Raw genomic sequence first — 16,851 nt, 5'->3', positions numbered from 1 at the left:
GGGGAAGCCCCAGGGACACCCAGTGCTCGGAGGGCAGACAGCTGGTCCTGCAGGCGAATTCGTGGTCTGTTTCCACTGTGAGCTGATCTTCAGTAAAATCTCCCTCAAGCCCTCAATATTGATCTCCAAGAAATAAAACTGTGACTTTCCCAAAGACTGTTTGAACGGAATTTTCAGGGAAGATGAGGAGGGGACTGAGGGCCCTGCCGGCTCATCACTCTGCTGGTGAACCTGACGTCTGAGGCCTCACCAGTGCTACCGTCTGGATGGAGCATGGCAGTGGCAACTTCTGGGCTATCCATTAATCTTTGCGAAAGATGCTCTGAATATAATGGCCAGTGCTCGGAAGTGGAGGAGGGTGCTCCTCTTGGACGGTCCCGATCTTGGACTTGGGCAGGTGTCTCCACAGCAGGGATAAACACCCTGCTGACTGCCGCTTCTCAGTTACCCATCTAGGCCCCCGGGTGTAATCCCATGGCGGGTGGACCCCATGCAGCCTTGCCCTGGGATGTGACAGTGCGAGCCAAGTCCCCAGGCTATAGGATCACTGGCTTTTGGGGGCAAGCATTGTTCCATGGATATAATCATTTCCATTTAATTGGCTCCAGCCCCATCTCTATGACGTGGGTCCTCCAGTCTCCTTGGAAATCTCTTCCAGGGATCGCAGGGGGTGCCCAGAAGGATTCTTATCCCACTTCCTGTTCTTCAAGTCTGCTGCCCAGGAAGCTCCACGCGTGGACCCACGTCCTGCACTACCACCGCCCAGCCTCACACGGCCACGCAGCTGTGGGGCAGTGCTGCCTCTGGGGGGGGGTCCCCAAGTTAGCGCAACCATGCGGTGCGGGGACAGGATCAACGTCCCTGTGACCTTCTCCAAGCTGAAGCTGGGCTGTGCTCTAGGTAGGGGTGAGGTGAAGGTCACACTTCTTCCCCAGGGCCCCACAGCAGTGGTCCTCACACCTGACCCTGCAGCTCCCGGAGTTCCTAGCGCAAACAGCCCCCATGGCGTCAGCTCCCAGCCTCGGCTCTGGGGCAGAGCCCCGGGCTCTCCTCCCTCTGCCCTCTATTGGTTCTGATAAACTGGTGGAACAAGTCACTCAATATAATGGTTCTAAGCAATCATTTACACAGCTCAGGATTCTGGGGGCCGGCTAGCCGGTCTCTGCTGGACGCATTCATGAGTCTGCATTCGGCTCTCAGGTTGGCTGGAGGCTGATAATCTGGGCCAGCCTAGCCTGTATTCTATGTCTGCTAGTTGGTGGGCTGTCCCACAGGTGTCTTACCTTCCAGCAGACCAGCCAGGGCATCTCCACAAGGTGGCAAGCCTTCTGAGAATGGCAAGAGGGTAAGCTCCCATAGGTGAGATCCTTCCAAGGCCTGTGTCTTTGCTAATGTCCTGTTATCCGAGGTAAGTTGAGTGGCCACCCCGGATTCAAGGGCTGGAGAAATGGACACTGTCTCTCTGTGGGAGGGGCTGCCTCATCATTAAGTGAGAGTGTGGACGCATCGAGAAAACTTTGAGGGCAATATTGCCATCTGTTATATGTCCTTAGCCCCTCTCACAAAGCTCTGGCGGCCCCTCTTCTCCACAGGCAAATCCATGCCCACACACGGAGCCCCTGCAGACTGAAGCTCCAGCCCACATGCAGGGTGCCCAGGGCAGGTTCAAGGTAGTCAGGCAGCCCCAGACCCAGCCAGCGTTCTTGAAGGGAGTGAGCCCTGGCCGCCTGGCCTTGGGGTTATGGAACTCGCTTCTTTGTGTCAGAATTGCTCTCTAGGAGGACAGGGCTGAGAGTGACTTCACCGGGTATGAGATAATGGGTCTGGTCCTTTCCTAATGCCCTAATACTTCTCGTCTGACCGTTGACATAAGGCTGGTGGTCATCATGAGCCAGGGGCTGTGCTGCGTCTCATGAGACCAGCCTATCTCACCTTCACAACAATCCACAACAATCCCCCAAACTCAGACCCATCACCCCCACTTTACCAAGAAGGAAGCTGAAGCTCAGAGAGGTTGAGTAACTTTCCCAGTGCCACACAGTGAATAAATAGCAAACCTAGGCATGGGATCTAGTTTCCTATATCCACCTTCCTAACCATTGTGTAAATGTTCTCTAATAAGTATCATAATAACAAAAGGGACTCCTGCCACATTTGTATCTACTGTCTTCCAAGACCTCATTTCTCCCTCGGAACTGCCCCATAGGGAGGCAAAGGCATCTTGTCTCCCTCTCCAAATGGGTAAAGTGCGAACCAGAGAAGTCAGAAGACCAGGCTTTTGAAGGCCAGGTACTTCTTTTCCCATGACATGGTTTCTAATGGGCCGCTTTGTGCTTGGGGAATATTTCTTTGTCAGTGACATACAGGCAGGGCCAGGCAAGATTTTTAGAGCCAAGGAAATGAAAATTATATACCTTCCCATGTAAGCTGAAAATAAGAGTCACGAAGCAAGAAACTCACACTTGTGCTGAAATGGAAATAATTGCATTCTAGGCTTTTTACTCACAATATTCAGGACAAGTTTGTCCAAGTTGGACTTTTCATGTTTTATTTGTGGGGGAGTTGCTTGTACCCCAAGTTGACCCATCATTGTGTGCCGTGGGGCTTTGTGTCTACGTTTCATCATCTTAAGCCCCTCCGTTTAGAGAATGGGACTTGGTGAGATGTCATGGGCCAACCCAACTCTCCCGCCCCTGCCTGAAAGCCAAAAGAGGCCAGAGATAGCCAGTGTGGGCACGAGGCTTGGGTTTTGCAACAGGTTGCACTGCCCACCAAGGGCATTGGCCGCAGGGGAGTGAAGCCTCAGGATGCTGTGTCCATCCAAGGTTATGTCCAAGGGCAGCAGTGGTGGCAAGGGTTTTGGGCAGCATTGTGTGGTGTGGCTTGGTTGTGCTTCGGGCTACCCACGCACCTAGCTCCTGTCTGTTTTCTGAGCCTGCCTCTCCTTCAAATGTGCTGTCTGACATCCTTCCAACACATCTCTCTTCTGCTTGAGATAGACTCAGGGGCTGTTTGCTGCAAAGAATCCTGATGAGCACGGGGCCTTTGAATGGGGAGAGACTGAAGGCAGGCAGGCAGCTGGGAAGCCTTGGCAGTCACATGGGGGAGTGGTGACAAAGGCCCTCAGGAAGGAAAAGGCAGGACAGGGACAAGGTACTGAGGAGGAAGGATTGACAGGTTTAAGGACGAGAGAAGTCACAAGTGACCCCAGTCTTACCGGTGACATGCATAGGTTATGTGGCCGCTGGGGACACAGTCTGTAGGTGATCTCATTAAAGGGCCAAAAATGTCCCCCTTCAAATGCCACCCTGGCTGGAACCCAGGAGCTGGGCGTTTGTGAATGTCAGCAGGAAGGGCCAATGTTCAGGAACTTGAGGCGGGGCCAAGTAAGAGCCATCCCTGCCCCTGCCACCTCTCCACCCGTCCCCAGGGAGATTTCAGATGCCCCCAGGACACCAGCCTCGTGACCAAATCCCCCACCCCACCCCCGCTCTGGGACTTGGCATGCACACTCTTGGAATTAGGTCTCTCATTCATTTTTATCAAGATCTTGAAAGTGGTAATAAACTTACACCAATGAATAGCCCAGCACAACATGGGGAATGTAATAAAGGTGAAAGCAATAAAAGGTGGAGGGACCAGCCACTCCACACGGATACGACTCGCAAGAAATAAAAGTCATTATCACCTGCGCAACCTGGCCGGCCCACTCCGCATGTGCGGAAGAAAACCATTTCAGAACTTTATTTCCTATATTGAATGTCGATAATTGGATGTATTTATAAGTCTCTCTGGAAGAAAACAGCTTGTGATTTCAAGATGAGAAAACAGTCTTCCAAACAGTGAAAAACAATATATTCCCCATTCTCACACACACACAAAGAGCTTGTTTCCGTCGATGTTTTTAAGGTGCTGTTGGAATGATTTGCCTTCCCGAAGCCGCCATGCCATTTCTCATCTTGAATTGCCTCGTAGACCCTGGCAAAGCACTCAGCGGGGACCACTTCATCTGAGATGCTGATGGGCTGCCCAGGGAGGGCCCCTCAGCCTCTGCCTCTTTTCTGCAGGAAGAGGGCTCCTCAGGCAGGTGGGTAGGGAGGAAAGGGCAGGAGGAGTGAGGTGGGAGAGACGCTGGGGGTGCGTGATGGAGGGGGGTGGTCGTGCTGGCCTCAGGAATGAGAGAGCTGCGGCTGTCTCTGCCAACATTGCAGAGGCTGAAGGCGGGGACCTGCCAGAGCCTTGATGGAGAGGCGCCCTGTGGGCTTTCCCTTTCCATCATGCTCCTTCCTTCCCCACTCCGGTAGGAACATGCCACTCCTGTCCTCACTGTTCCTTCTGTTCAGTGCCTTTAGTACAAGTTCCCTGATCCCAGTCTTCTGTCTCAGCAAAAGCAAAACAATCACAAAAACCCCAAATGACACCCCACATCACACGCCTCACACACTGAGGCTGGGGTTCCCCTGGGGCAGGCGCAGAGTCCCTTGCTGGCTCTCTCCAGTTCTGTCCTCTGACCCTCGGGAGCTCCAGCTCCAGATGTGAGCTTGGCCCCCATTGCTTTCCTGCCCAGAATCAGTAATCGTGGGATGGTGGGAGGAAACAGCAGCCTGTACCCCTGTTCCCCCGACGGTGGGCTCCTCTTCCTCCTCTGCCCCAGAACCTCTGGAGCATAGGCTCTGGGCCTCAACCCCTCACAGCGTGGTCAGTCTCAGAGTGGCACCAACGGGGACAGCTTGGTAGCCAAGGACAGACCCAGCATCTAGGCCACCTCCAGTGTGGTCCTGCAGAGACTTCCAGCAGACCAGTGTCCCCAGTATGCAGCTGAAGATGGATGAGGCCCATGTCATGACTTTTCCAGGGGACACCTCTCTAAGGCCCCGAGGGTGGCTCCTGTGTCATTCCAGCTGGTGGCCACTACTGGGGCTGCCATCTCCAGGTGGCCAGCTGTCAGCAATGTCCATGGGGCTGCCAGGACACGTGGCTAGGCGGCAGGGGGTGGGCAGAGTGGGGGAACCTGGCAGGACACAGTGTCTCAAGGACAAATGGAGCCACAGAAGCTCCAAGGAGGAGCTTTCCTGGGACCGGGTTTCTTGTGGGCATCTGGCTGGGGCAGGGCACTTGGAGAGAGTTCCGATGCTCTGGCTGCTGGGCTGGCTGAGCAGGAACATCTTCCCCCCTCCGCTTGTAGGTCACAGTGATGGCAGACTGTTTCAGCCAAAGGCCTGTGACCTCGGAGGTGGCATCGCTTAAGGCCTGAGTGTGCTGCCTGGTGCTCCCCCTGATTTACACACTCCTCCTGCTCCAACTCTCTAAAATCAATCTTTCTCCAATTGCCTCCTGGCTCCCAGCAGCGTCTGGATCTGCCCTGCATGAGTAACTACGCAATCTTCGCCCACTTCCAGGGCTGCTTCTCTGGGGGCCCCAACTCCTGATGAGGAAGGGTGGGGGTGGGGCCCGGCCCAGCCCTGCCCGAACCTCTGATGGGGAGGGGTCAGTGGTGTCGGGCAGCAGGGCTGGACCTCCGTCCAGATGGGCCTGGGTGCACGGGAGTCAAGGGCAGGGACACCAGGGAACTCCACTGACTTGGTAGGTGCCCTCCCTCTTTCATTTTTGTGGATGTTTAGGATAATTACTTCTTTTTTATGTTAATAAACACTCTGAGCTGGCAGTTGGCTTAATTTTGACATATTTTATGTCAAAAGAAATGGTGGAGGGGCTCTAATGAGTTCAGGGCTAGGTTTTTCTTCTGGAAAGGAACATGAAAAGCTCATTCTGCTCACCCTTTGTTATTTTTAAAAAGTGTCTCTTTTTTATGGAATGCAGTTTCTTTAGCTGAAGGTAGCGTAATTGTTCAGTGGCGGGGGGGGGGCAAGTTCTTGGGGGCCTAGGGCCAGGTGGTAAAGTATAGAGACTTGTCCTCTGCTCTCCCCCCTGGAAACTGGCAAGGGGGCTGATAGACCCTCTCTGGGGGAGTCCTACCTGGAAGAAGGAGACTGCTGAGAGCAAGGATGGGGACGCCTTCTTCCATCACCTTTCCTCTATCTTAACTGGGTCAGGGAGGGGTGAAGGGCTATTTGGAGGTGCCACCTTCCTCCTCGTGCCTTTGGCACCTCTTTTGGCTATGCCACAGGCTAAAGGTGCCTGGATGTTTGCTCCTGACACCTTACAGCAGCCCCACGGGGTGGTGTCATTAGATCTCACCTGACAGATGAGGAACTCAGGGATGGTGCTGGGATTCAAAGTGGCCATGCTGGGTCCCCCACTCTGCTTATGGTCTGGCTTGGTTCCTTCCCCTGTGTAAGGGGTTGGCTATCTTCCCAGTATTGTGGGAACACATCACAGCTGTTTCTCCATCTCATAGCCTCTGGTGCCTCCCAGCCTGGCCATGGTGACCTACATCCTTGTCTTTGACAAAGAAGCAAGAGGTATCCCCAAACCCAAGCCCTTCAACCAGAAGTTACCTCCAGCTTCGAAACAGCTGGGGACTGGGATCAGGATCCCCATGAGCATGGGCTGGGCCCTACCTCCTGTCCTTGCACATCTGCACACCCTCATGTGACCCAGGACCTCAGGGGCGCCCCCACCCCCAGTCCTGGGCCCCTTTCCTTCACAAAGCCAGCACGGGTAACTAGTCAGGGGTGCCACTGCATAAACTTGGCTCCTTGTGTGAACTCAGGTGAGTTACCCACCTCTCTAGGCCTCAGTTTCCCCATCTGTAAAATGGCCTTAAGGACAGAGCCTACCACACAGAGCTGTTGTGAGGATTCAATGAGCTAACATCTGCAAAGGATGGGATCACAGGGAGTGCTCCATACCTGTTGCCAGTAGTTGTTAGTATTACTGTCATTTTTTTTTAAAGATTTTATTTATTTATTTGACAGAGAGAGCTCACAAGTAGACAGAGAGGCAGGCAGAGAGAGATAGGAGGAAAGCAGGCTCCCTGCTGAGCAGAGAGCCTGATGTGGGGCTCGATCCCAGGACCCTGGGATCATGACCTGAGCCGAAAGCAGAGGCTTAACCCACTGAGCCACCCAGGTGCCCCATATTCTAAAACACCCGCAGCCCAGGTTGCTCCCTTCGAACACCTGCTTCCCAATCTCCCTCCCTGATACTCCTTCCTCCAACTCTTTGGAGGAACCTGCACCCAACAGCAGTGCCCAGGAAAGGAAAGGAGGGACGGCTTCTGGCAGATTCTCCCTCCTGAACTGCTCCCTCCATGTGTGCCCTTCTCCCCAGCCTTCCTCACGGCCTCCCCCCCCCCACTGCCTCCGGGTAGTCCTCCATGCTGCAATTGAGGAACCTTGGAAAGATCCTACCAGACTTAACTTTCCAGCCACATACCGGAGGCCCTGCAGGATCTGACCCTTGCTTACCTCTGAGGTCTTACCTCTCATTCCCACACCCCTCTCCTGGACACTGAACTTTTTGGCTACTCCGATAGCCCTGGCCTTTGCTCAAGTTATTTCCCTTCCTCAGCTACAGCTGCCCCACCCCTAGATTGGGTCAAAGGCTCTCCCCATCCTCCACCCCCCCCACCCCCGCCCTGGTTTCCTCCCCAGGGAGCAGGGTTGGATTGAGGTCTCCAAGGCCTGGGGAAACCCCCTTACTGTGGAAAGGCCTCTGTCCCTGACTCTGGCCCCAGCGAGTAGGGCTCGGCTCCTCGTGGAGTTGGACGCGAGAGGGGGCGGGGCATGGGTGTCCGGCTCCGCCCCGTCCCCGCCTACCCCAGTGGGGACCCGGCCGGGTTCAGCTGATGCCGCACTTCACGTGACGCTGGCTCTGGGCGAACATGGCGGCGGCCACCGGGTGAGTGCTGCTCGCGTCCCTGGCCGTTGGCCGGCGGCTCGGAGAGGGGGCCTGTGTCTCCGGGCTGATAGCCTCTGCCGGCGGACCGCGTCCCGGCTGGTCGTGCTGTGTGGCCGCGGGCAGCGCGCTTCGTAGCGTGGGGCGGGCATCCGAGCGCCGGGCGGCTGACCGCGCGCTCCTCGAGTCAGGGGCAGCTGAGCGCCCCTCTCCGCTGCCCGGTGGTCCTCGGGGCCATCCTGGCGCTCAGGCCCCACCCGCGCGCGTGGCCGAGATGGGGGCTCGGACCTGCAGGCGCGTTCACGGCCACGCCTCTCAGATGGGCAGACCGCGTTGCTGGTTGCCGGGGAAGGAGCGCTCCCCGGAGGAGGCGGTTTCTAAGAAGGGCTTGGAATCCCTTCCCCAGCGGGGCACTTCCCCACTTCCTTCAGGGCCCAAACGTCACCTCAGAGAAGCCTTCCCTCTGTACCTGCCCTACGTTTTGTGGTCCTTATCACCATCTGATAAACTATATAGTGCTGTTATTTTACTTGTTTCTTGTCTTCTCATTTGGAATGTAAGGTCAGGGCCTTTCTCTCGGTCACTCCTGGGCCTCACTGGTAAGTGCCTTGCACACAGTAGGCGCTTCCAGAATCCTGCTGCATGAAAGAATGGGTGAATAGTTTTGGTGGCAGGAAGTGTGGACAGATGGGTTCACCAAAGCCTTGGGGAAAGTGCCCCGGAGGAGGGAACATCTGAGCAAAGAGTGAGTGACAAAGGTTGAGAGTTAAGACTGTGCTGGGGATGGGGGAGAGTGGGGTGCATCCTTGTGCTGGAGGGTGTGGTGTTCCAGTTGGCTTGTCCAGACTTTGTCCTGAGGGGCTGAAGCCATCCACGGGTTTTAATCTAATCAGATGTGCTCTTTAGACAGTTGCTTCCCTGGGTTGTGTGTGAGTTCAAGGGGAGGCCCAGTGATGGGTATGACTTATGGGCATGGTGGTGCTGGGGGCTAGAAGGGGAAGTGGTAGAGAGGGGGCACTGCCCCAGATGCCAGGCTGGGAACTGAGATTGGAATGGTGGAACCAGTGGGTTGACTGCATTTCTCTTTTGGGGAGGTGGGGAGAATGGAAACAGAACAGGGTTGAGAGAGCTTAGGACATAGAGATCAAACCTTTAGCAGGCACCTGCTGTATTTCGGGATCAGTACTGGGCCTACCCTTAGGTGCTTGCAGGCCACTGGGGCAGATGCACACACAGTGCGTGCCGTCCACCTGTCTGCCTCTGGTCTTGGTGTGCGCCATGGAAGGGCATGGGTCCTGAGCTCAGCGGAGAGTGTGGGCATAGGCTTCAATTCCTGGATGACATGTGCCAGTCCTTGGGTGCTCCTCAGGCAGAGACAGAGAAAGACAGCCATATGGAGTCAGGACCAAGCCTGGAAAGGGGCAGAGAGAGCAAGAGGTATAGGCCAGTGCCCAGATAAAGGTCTGTTGTCTTTATATCTGGGCCAGCCAGGTGGTCACAGAGAGTTCCAGGGGCTTCATTTGGGTTCAGGGCTCCATACTGGCCTCCTGCTCTCCTGAAGGCACAGAGGAGCCAGGCTCCTTGTTTGGATTGAGGTGAGCCTGGACCTGGCCAAATCCTGGAAGTACGGTTCTTCCAGCAAAGCTGATCCTCTGGGGCCAAGCGGGGAGGCAAGAGGAGGAGAGACAGAGTGACAGAATTCTTGGAGAGGTACACTACACTATTGGAGATGTGGGTGGTGAGGGGGACAGAATTCTGCGTAGGATGAAGAAACTCTTTTAATTTTTTTTTTTTTTTTAACTGAATGGCTCCCAGGGAACTGCTCCACAGAGGGCTTTTGCCAGCAAGGAAATGCAGGTGAGCTGCCCTGGGTGTGAACCCCTTGGGTCATAGGTCATAATAAAGTCAGCGTTTTTCGGGAGAGAAAGTAACCTGAGGAGTCAAGTTCAGGATCAGAGCCTGTCCCCACCCTGATGTGAACCTTGTGCTCCTGGGGAAGAGGTGTCAGTCTGACCCTGGTGGATGAGTAAGGGTGGGTCTGTTAGAGTCAGGCTGGCCGCTGAGTGCCCCTTTGCCCTCTCCGGCCCCTTTCCAGGCTTGGTCCTGACTCCATATGGCTGTCTTTCTCTCTGTCTCTGTGTGTGCTTAGCGCCCCCCCCCCCCCACCCAGCCCTGACCCTTCCAGGCAGAGTGAGTGGATTGCCCTTGCTGATAGTCAGCTAGTGGGTTTGATGCCTGGCCCAACCCGGAGGCTGAGGGTGAGGAAGCAGGAGGTGCTTGGCTGGCCTTTCTTGCTTGGAGCTTAGCAGCGGGGCCCCCTCTAGAAGTGGCATCACATTCCGGTGCAGAGACCTCGTCCTTGTCTGTGCCATGGACCCCATGTGCCCCATGTGTATCGGGGAGGCCTGGGCCCCCATCTCAACATGATGCTTTTAAATGCATAAAAGAAAACACGGAGGATTACAAGGAAAACCGATTGTATTAAAATACAGTTGTCAAAATGTTAGTAAATTTACAGTATGTTAGATAGATGTTATTAACCCATTAAGTTATAAAAGCAGCAGGCCTAATAACCACCTTAGTTTTGAAGCAGTGGTGAACAAGAGTGACATTTTGAGCTACCGTGACATGAGTGACGTGATAGGAAAATGCCTGTGATTGTTCTTGGTGACAGGTTCATACATAGTTGATACTGTGAATCAGGAAATGCATATTGGGATGAAGGTTTGAGCCCATAAAAATATCATTTTTTCCCTTCCAAGTAGATGGAATCCCTCAGTTCTATGTGTGAATCCCCACGGGCCTTGGGTGTGAGCCCTGCATGTGGCCATAGGAGAGGAGGGAGGCTCAGCCCTGGTTTGGGGGGGACAGGAATGGATTGCAGGGGCAGCAGCATCACACTTTCCGTGAGGCCAGCCCCTCTCCCGGTCTGCCTGGGCCTTGGCGGTTTGTAGGGCTGGGCTGGCTTTGGGGTGGGGGTGCGGGGCTGGAACTTGAGCTCTGGGTCTCCCTGGTGCCCAGAGCCGGTCTGCCAGCCCCTGCTGTCTTCCTCGGCCATTGCCTTATTTATGCCAGCACTTGGGGATGACCTGGCTTTTGCCTTCTGCATTCTGGATGTCGGCAAGCCCAGTGGAGAGCAGGTGGAGATGTTCTGTTGGCGCTGCTTCTGCTGAGCTGGCAGGAAGTCACGTGCACTGGCTCTGGGCCCAATCTTTTCTCACAGGATTGGCTTACACCGGGAGAAATCAAAGGGTGCATCTCTATGGACCTTGATTCTGGGGGTGCCCTGCTGTAAGGAGTGACCGCAGCTCATCGGCCTGCCTGCCCTGCCCTTCTGTGTTGTGGCTGAACCCATGGGGGCCTGGAGAGTATTGCAGATTTTCTTCATGGTAGTGGCTGACGCTCTCAGAGAAGATTCTTAGCAAGTTTCCTGTCTCGATCTGGGCTGCTTGGCCCGTGGGCCAGAAGGTCACAGTCCAGGTGCCCTGAGACACAGAGGCGTCTCAGAAGGTTCTGGACAAGTGGAAGCCCAGCCCTTGTGAGAGCCTTCCTGGTGGGGGCATGGTGGCAGGCCTGGGGGAGCTGGTGTCTGGTGTGTTTAAGGAGAGAGGGCCAGGGAGAGGGGTGAGGAGTGGTGGGGGACGAGGTGGGCAGGGCTAGGTGTTGGTGCGGGCTGGAATCGGGCCCTTGCAGCCAGTTGTGCTACGGAGTCTGCAGGCGTCTGGCAGCTTTGGCCAGAGCCACCTGCTGTGGTGCCTTGGCAACAGCCCCTCCGCCCCTGGGGAATGTGCAGTGACAAGGTTCTCCCCGGGCCACCCCCTCCACGGGCTTTGCTGAGTGAGGGGAAAGCTGCGGGGATGCTGGGGGCTGCACTTTCGGTTCCTGTGTGCACGGCCAGCTGGGACGCAAGCATGTTTATGAGCTGCCACCTCTGCCCTTTGATCTTTGGGGCTGAGCGCAGCAGAAAAGTGGCCCAGCCTCGAGGAAGTGCTGGCCCCTGTCCAGCCTCTCTGGGAGGGTGAGTGGCAGCCCATGCCCAGGGACCCGGGCGTTCTGGTCCCGTGGATGTATGTGGGGTGTGCGTGAGCCATCCACCCTTTCTGGCCAGGCTGGGCCGCAGAGTTCGGCTTCCTGCCGCACTGGAGCTGATGTGGCAATTTCTGGTCAGCACAGCTGTGTGGGTGACCCCACATTGTGACAGTTGTCCACTCAGCAACTATTTATCCAGTACATGCCGTGTGCCGAGCAGAGTGCTAGGCACTGGGGCAGCAGTGACCAGAGCAGACCCAGATCTGTGTCCGTGGGCTTGACATTCTTGTGTACGGAGGCAGCCCCTGCAGTGAGCACCAGCGAACACAGGCTGTGTCTACATTAGAAGGTGTTTGTGTCACTTCGGCCAGGGACCTGACAGAGCCTCACTTGAACGGGTGATGGGAGTTTACCACAGGGTCAGTTTACAGCACTGCGGGCAGGTTCAGGGGACCTGGGAGAGAAGAGGCAGCAAGCTGGCCAGGAGCCAGTGAAGGCGGTGCTGGGAGAAGGGAGGCCTGGGAGCTGTGGCCCTGAGGGGTGGGTCCACCAGTGTCAGGTTCCAGGTTCCACCAGGGAGGGAGCAAGGAATGGATTCCCTGTCGTTCCTCCACCCTCTGGTCTCCTGCCCTGCCTCCCAGTGGCTAAATCACCTGGAGCCTTATTGAAGTGCTGGGGGGCCTGACCGGAGAGCCCGGGGCCTGCTTGACAGGAGGTGAGATCCCTGCCCTCTTAGAGGTTACATTTTCCCTGGGGAAACCAGGAGCTGGTAATAAATGACGTTACGCAGTACTGGGTGCTCTAGAGCAGAGTGAAGAGAGCAGGGAATAAGGTTGGGACACAGTACTGGTAAGCGTCTGGGGAGAGCGGCCATTTCTGCAGAGACGTAGATAAAGAGCTGGGATGCCCCTGCAGGCAAAGGTTACATCCCCTCAGTGCCCGGTAGCTGTCTTCCACGTGCACTTGACAGCGGAGGGCAGCAGGCAGGGGAGTGTCTGCACAGATCTGCATTGTAATGGGTCCTTCTGGGTGGGTACAGAAGAGGTTGTGGGGGGAAGCTAGGACCAAAGAGATCCTGGAGGGTTCCCTGTGGTTGTCCAGGCCGGAGATGGGGGTCCCCCAGCTGGAGGAGGCGCTCAGGAGGGAGGGAGCCTGAGCATGGTTGGGGGCTGTGGAAAGAGTGGTCCCCAGGGTCCTGGGTGCCCAGAGGCTGAGTGAGGACTGGGAAGCCAGTGTGGATGGGGAGTGTGGGGGTCACTGGGGCCTGGCAGGGGCTCGAGTGCGGGAAGGGGTGGGCCGAAACCCAAGGTGGCGATTGAGGAGAGCATGGGCCGCTGGGGCACTAGAACGTCAGGCTTGAGCGACTCTGCAGAGATTACTTCCTTCAAAGGGGAGTGAGAAATCAACTGCTGGAGGTGTGCGGCAGTCAAGGAAAGCACTTTTATTTATTATGAGGGAGAGGTTCCTGTCCGTTGGAGGTGAAGAGTGATCCTAGAAGGGAACCGTGATGCTGGACCTGGGAATAGACATGGGATGCAGGGTGCGGAAGCAGGCGGGCCTTGGGGAGTGGGTGCGTGGAGGGTAAGCTCTTTTCTTGGTGTAAAGGAGAGTGGGGTGGGGAGAGACGCCCACCTGCTCTCCGGTGACATCTGTCCTCCAGGAGGGCACTCCTAGGGCTGCCACTGCCTGGTCCATCTCACCATGGTCCCCTTAGCACAGACTCGCTTCAGGTCCTGATACTAGGTGTCCTGGCCTGGGTTGCCGGGTCTGAGAAGACAGCATCATGTAGGCACAAGGGCAGGGATCCCATGTTGTCTGGGCCAGATCACAGATCCTTCTCGCATGGATGGTAAGCTCCTTGAAACCGTTGCAGGCTTTCCCTCCAGGGGCCTCACCTGCCCACTGGTAAAGCAGAGGCAGCTTTCCGTCATCCCCACTCTGGGTCCAGGGCTTGGGGACAGTTGAGGAGAGCGGGGTCTATGAGGCCCTGGCAGCCCAGGGAGGGGCTATTTCTGGGCCAAGCAGGTTGAGCTTGGATGAGGGGGGTCCCCCAGCAGGCTTGGCCCTCGGGTCACCTCAGGCTGCAGGCGGTGTGGATGGGCTCAGTGGCGCTGACAGGAGCCCATGTGGTGACTTGTGCTTATGTCTTTGCAGACCCTCATTCTGGCTGGGGAATGAGACCCTGAAGGTGCCTCTGGCGCTCTTCGCCCTGAACAGGCAACGCCTGTGTGAGCAGCTGCGCAAGAACCCGGCCTGCCCGGCCGGCGCTGTCGTGCTACTGCAGGGCGGGGAGGACGCCCAGCGCTACTGCACTGACACCGGCATCCTCTTCCGCCAGGTGAGCCTGCCTTCCTGCCTTCCTGCACCTTCAGCTGTGCCCCAGGCCTCTGGTGGTCTGTCCACCCTCCCCCAGCATCAGACCTGGTGGGCCTTGGGAAGCTTTACCCCCAAGGGGACCCTGGAGAGGCTCTCAGAGGGTGGGCCAAGGCCTGGGCACCTGGGGAGCTCTGATTCTAGAGGGGTAGAGCCCTCCTAGCTGTGGATGGAGGAGGAGCTGATGCCAGCCAGTCTCAGCTCTTAGTCAGAATACAGAAAAATGACATTCCTGGGGGAGCAAGCAGGCAGGAAGTCTTCATGGAAGAGGCGGTATTTGGAGTGGGCTCTGAAAGCCAGGATGAATTCTCATGAGTGCGTTTGAGAGTGGGTGTTGCAGGCTTGGGGGTGGTATCCACAGGAGTGAGTGGTAAGGGGGTGGGCTGGGCAGAGGTGCAGATGGGAAGGCCTGACTTCCTGGGGCCAGATTCTGCCTGCAGCAGGGAAGACACAGGCCGCAGCGGACCGGGAGGAGACATGGGAATGGGGTACTGGGCAGGAGTCGGAGGCCCTCACATTCATCCCAGCTTGGCCATTGTTGACTCTGTGACCCTCGCTGGGCTTCAGTGTCCTTGCCCCGGAAGTAGACTAGGGATGCCTTGAGGTTCTGGAACCCCGTGGTAGAGGGTGGCTTAGCTGCTAGAAGCCAGCCCAGATGTGGTGGCCTTGGCTGAGAATCGTAGGCATCCCTCAGTTTCCAGGAGCAGGAGCAAGAACCCTCAACAGAGGAACTCACCCAGAAAACCAGAGAGGCCCTGAGCTGGCCCCACTCTCACTGATCTCAGCTCTGTACCCACTTTACAGATGGTGAAACCGAGCCTCAGAGAGGAACTGACTTGCCACAGGGGGAGACGGCATTATTTAGAATCCCATCTCTGGACTTTAAGGATAGGGCTCTGCTCCCCGCCATGCCTGGAGCTGGTGGGGTTCCACCCTGGGAACTGTGTGTCCTCCTTGGGGGTAGCAGAGCCTCAGGGACATGGCCGTCTGGCATCCAGGCCAGGAGGAGGCAGGGAAATGTGAAGGGGACCCAAATGTGGAGGGACAGCAAGATGTGGCCTCCGCAGAGGGCTGTGTTGTCATCCCCCCCCACGTCCCCACCCGCCATAGGACATAAACGGGCTGTCAGCTGCTGAGAGCGATTGCAGTGAATTTTGCCGAAAGTGGCTCCCCCTGGAAAGTTTCCCTATGCCACATTCTTGCAGCTGCAAGCCTATAGTCCCCTGGTTGCTAGAGACGTGGAGGTCTCAATAAGTCTTTTCTGACTAGTCTTGATGCTTCCCTTTACGTATTCTGTGGTTTAAAAAGCCATCTCCTAAATTCAGCCCTTGGCTCCCTTACTGCTGTTATGCAAGGTTAATTTTAGAAGAGATCCTCCTCCGCTTTATACCTTTATAAGATTATTTGAGCTCAGTGTTTATTGCTAAACACTGAAGTCATCAGCTGCCCCAGGGGTGGGAGAAGGAAGGAAGAAGTTCTAAATGGAAGAATCCATTTCCATGCAGATGTCTGGCCTGGGTGTCTAAGTCAAGGTGGCATCTTGCCTACCTTCGAGCATGGGGGCAGCAGAGAGGCGCAGGTAGGGCTGTGCTGGGCCTGTGGTTCGCATGGGCACCGGTGTCCTAGTGTGCCCTGGAGTGCCCAGCCAGGGGCCTAAGGGGTGTGGCCAGAGAGGGGGTTGTGGGTAGGGCTTGGGCACAAACGTGGACCGGGCATCCTCAGAGGAGGCTCAGAGCAGGGTGGGAGGAGCCAGCCAGGCTGCCCCATGCCAAATCCTGGAAGGGGTTGATGGACAGCCCACTGCTGGCATGGGGTGGGGGAGGCAGAGTGCATAGGTGGGGAACTAGATGAGGCTGGGAGGCAGGCTTTGAGAGCTAGGGGGCCTGAGCTGACTTGGGTGCTTGGTCTGACACCCAGTCTTTCTCCTTGTGTTCATGTTTTTGTCCTGCTGACCTGGTAACCACGCTCCTTGTTCCCATCATAGGAGTCTTTCTTTCACTGGGCATTCGGTGTCACCGATCCAGGCTGCTACGGCACGATTGATGTTGGCACCGGGAAGTCGACCCTGTTTGTGCCCAGGCTTCCTGCCAGCTATGCCACCTGGATGGGAAAGTAAGGAGCAATCCAGGCCTGTAACTGGACCTGCTGACCATTGAGAGTGGGGCCGGGGGGCGGGGGAGGGGCGTGTCTTGTGGAGGGAAGGAGTAGGGATAAGTGGGGCCATGTCCGTGGTGGGGTCCATTGACAGCCTGCTCAGGGGCAGGGCGTCAGAGCCGCAGCCACAGATTATGGTCATGTTTGTGTGGGGGTACTGTTTGTTAATCTTGAAAGTTTGGATTCACAGCTTTGTCAAAATGCCAGAGGCTTTGGTCCCAGTGGGCCATCCCTCCTGCGTGGCATCGGCGGCAGGTGGCCCCACCTTGGGTGTCATGGGGGTTGGCTGGGGTCAGAGAGGGCAGCCTGGGACCCTCTTCCAAGGCCCATCTCTCATGGGGCGTTGCTGGATGCCTGCTCTGTGCCTGTCTCTGGCTCTGTCTCAGTAGGTCCTGCCTCATTCAGCTCACCTGTGAAACAGGACGGTGGCTCTAGGATTGTGCTGTGGGAGGAGTGTGGCATGGGGTGCCTGGGATGTGCTTGGAGGCATCCTCC

At 56.4% G+C, this 16,851-nt stretch overlaps 1 protein-coding gene across 2 annotated transcripts in view; it reads left to right on the top strand.

The window, feature by feature from the left end:
* Nucleotides 1–7,678: 7,678 nt before the first annotated feature.
* The window catches only part of PEPD (peptidase D), a 109,162-nt gene continuing 99,989 nt past the window's right edge, over nucleotides 7,679–16,851 (top strand). The window contains exons 1-3 of one of the 2 annotated variants that reach the window (XM_047710951.1): nucleotides 7,679–7,803; nucleotides 13,984–14,167; nucleotides 16,187–16,314. In XM_047710951.1, the coding sequence (XP_047566907.1) occupies nucleotides 7,787–7,803; nucleotides 13,984–14,167; nucleotides 16,187–16,314 (329 nt within the window). In that variant the 5' untranslated portion in view covers nucleotides 7,679–7,786. The remainder of the gene's footprint in view (nucleotides 7,804–13,983; nucleotides 14,168–16,186; nucleotides 16,315–16,851) is intronic. The other variant, XM_047710952.1, reaches the window with a different exon arrangement.

Source organism: Lutra lutra, chromosome 17, assembly GCF_902655055.1.
Source record: "Lutra lutra chromosome 17, mLutLut1.2, whole genome shotgun sequence".
NCBI classification, from domain to species: Eukaryota; Metazoa; Chordata; class Mammalia; order Carnivora; family Mustelidae; genus Lutra; species Lutra lutra.
Note: the sequence above shows the minus strand (reverse complement) of the source record. Positions and strands in the feature narration are given on the sequence as shown.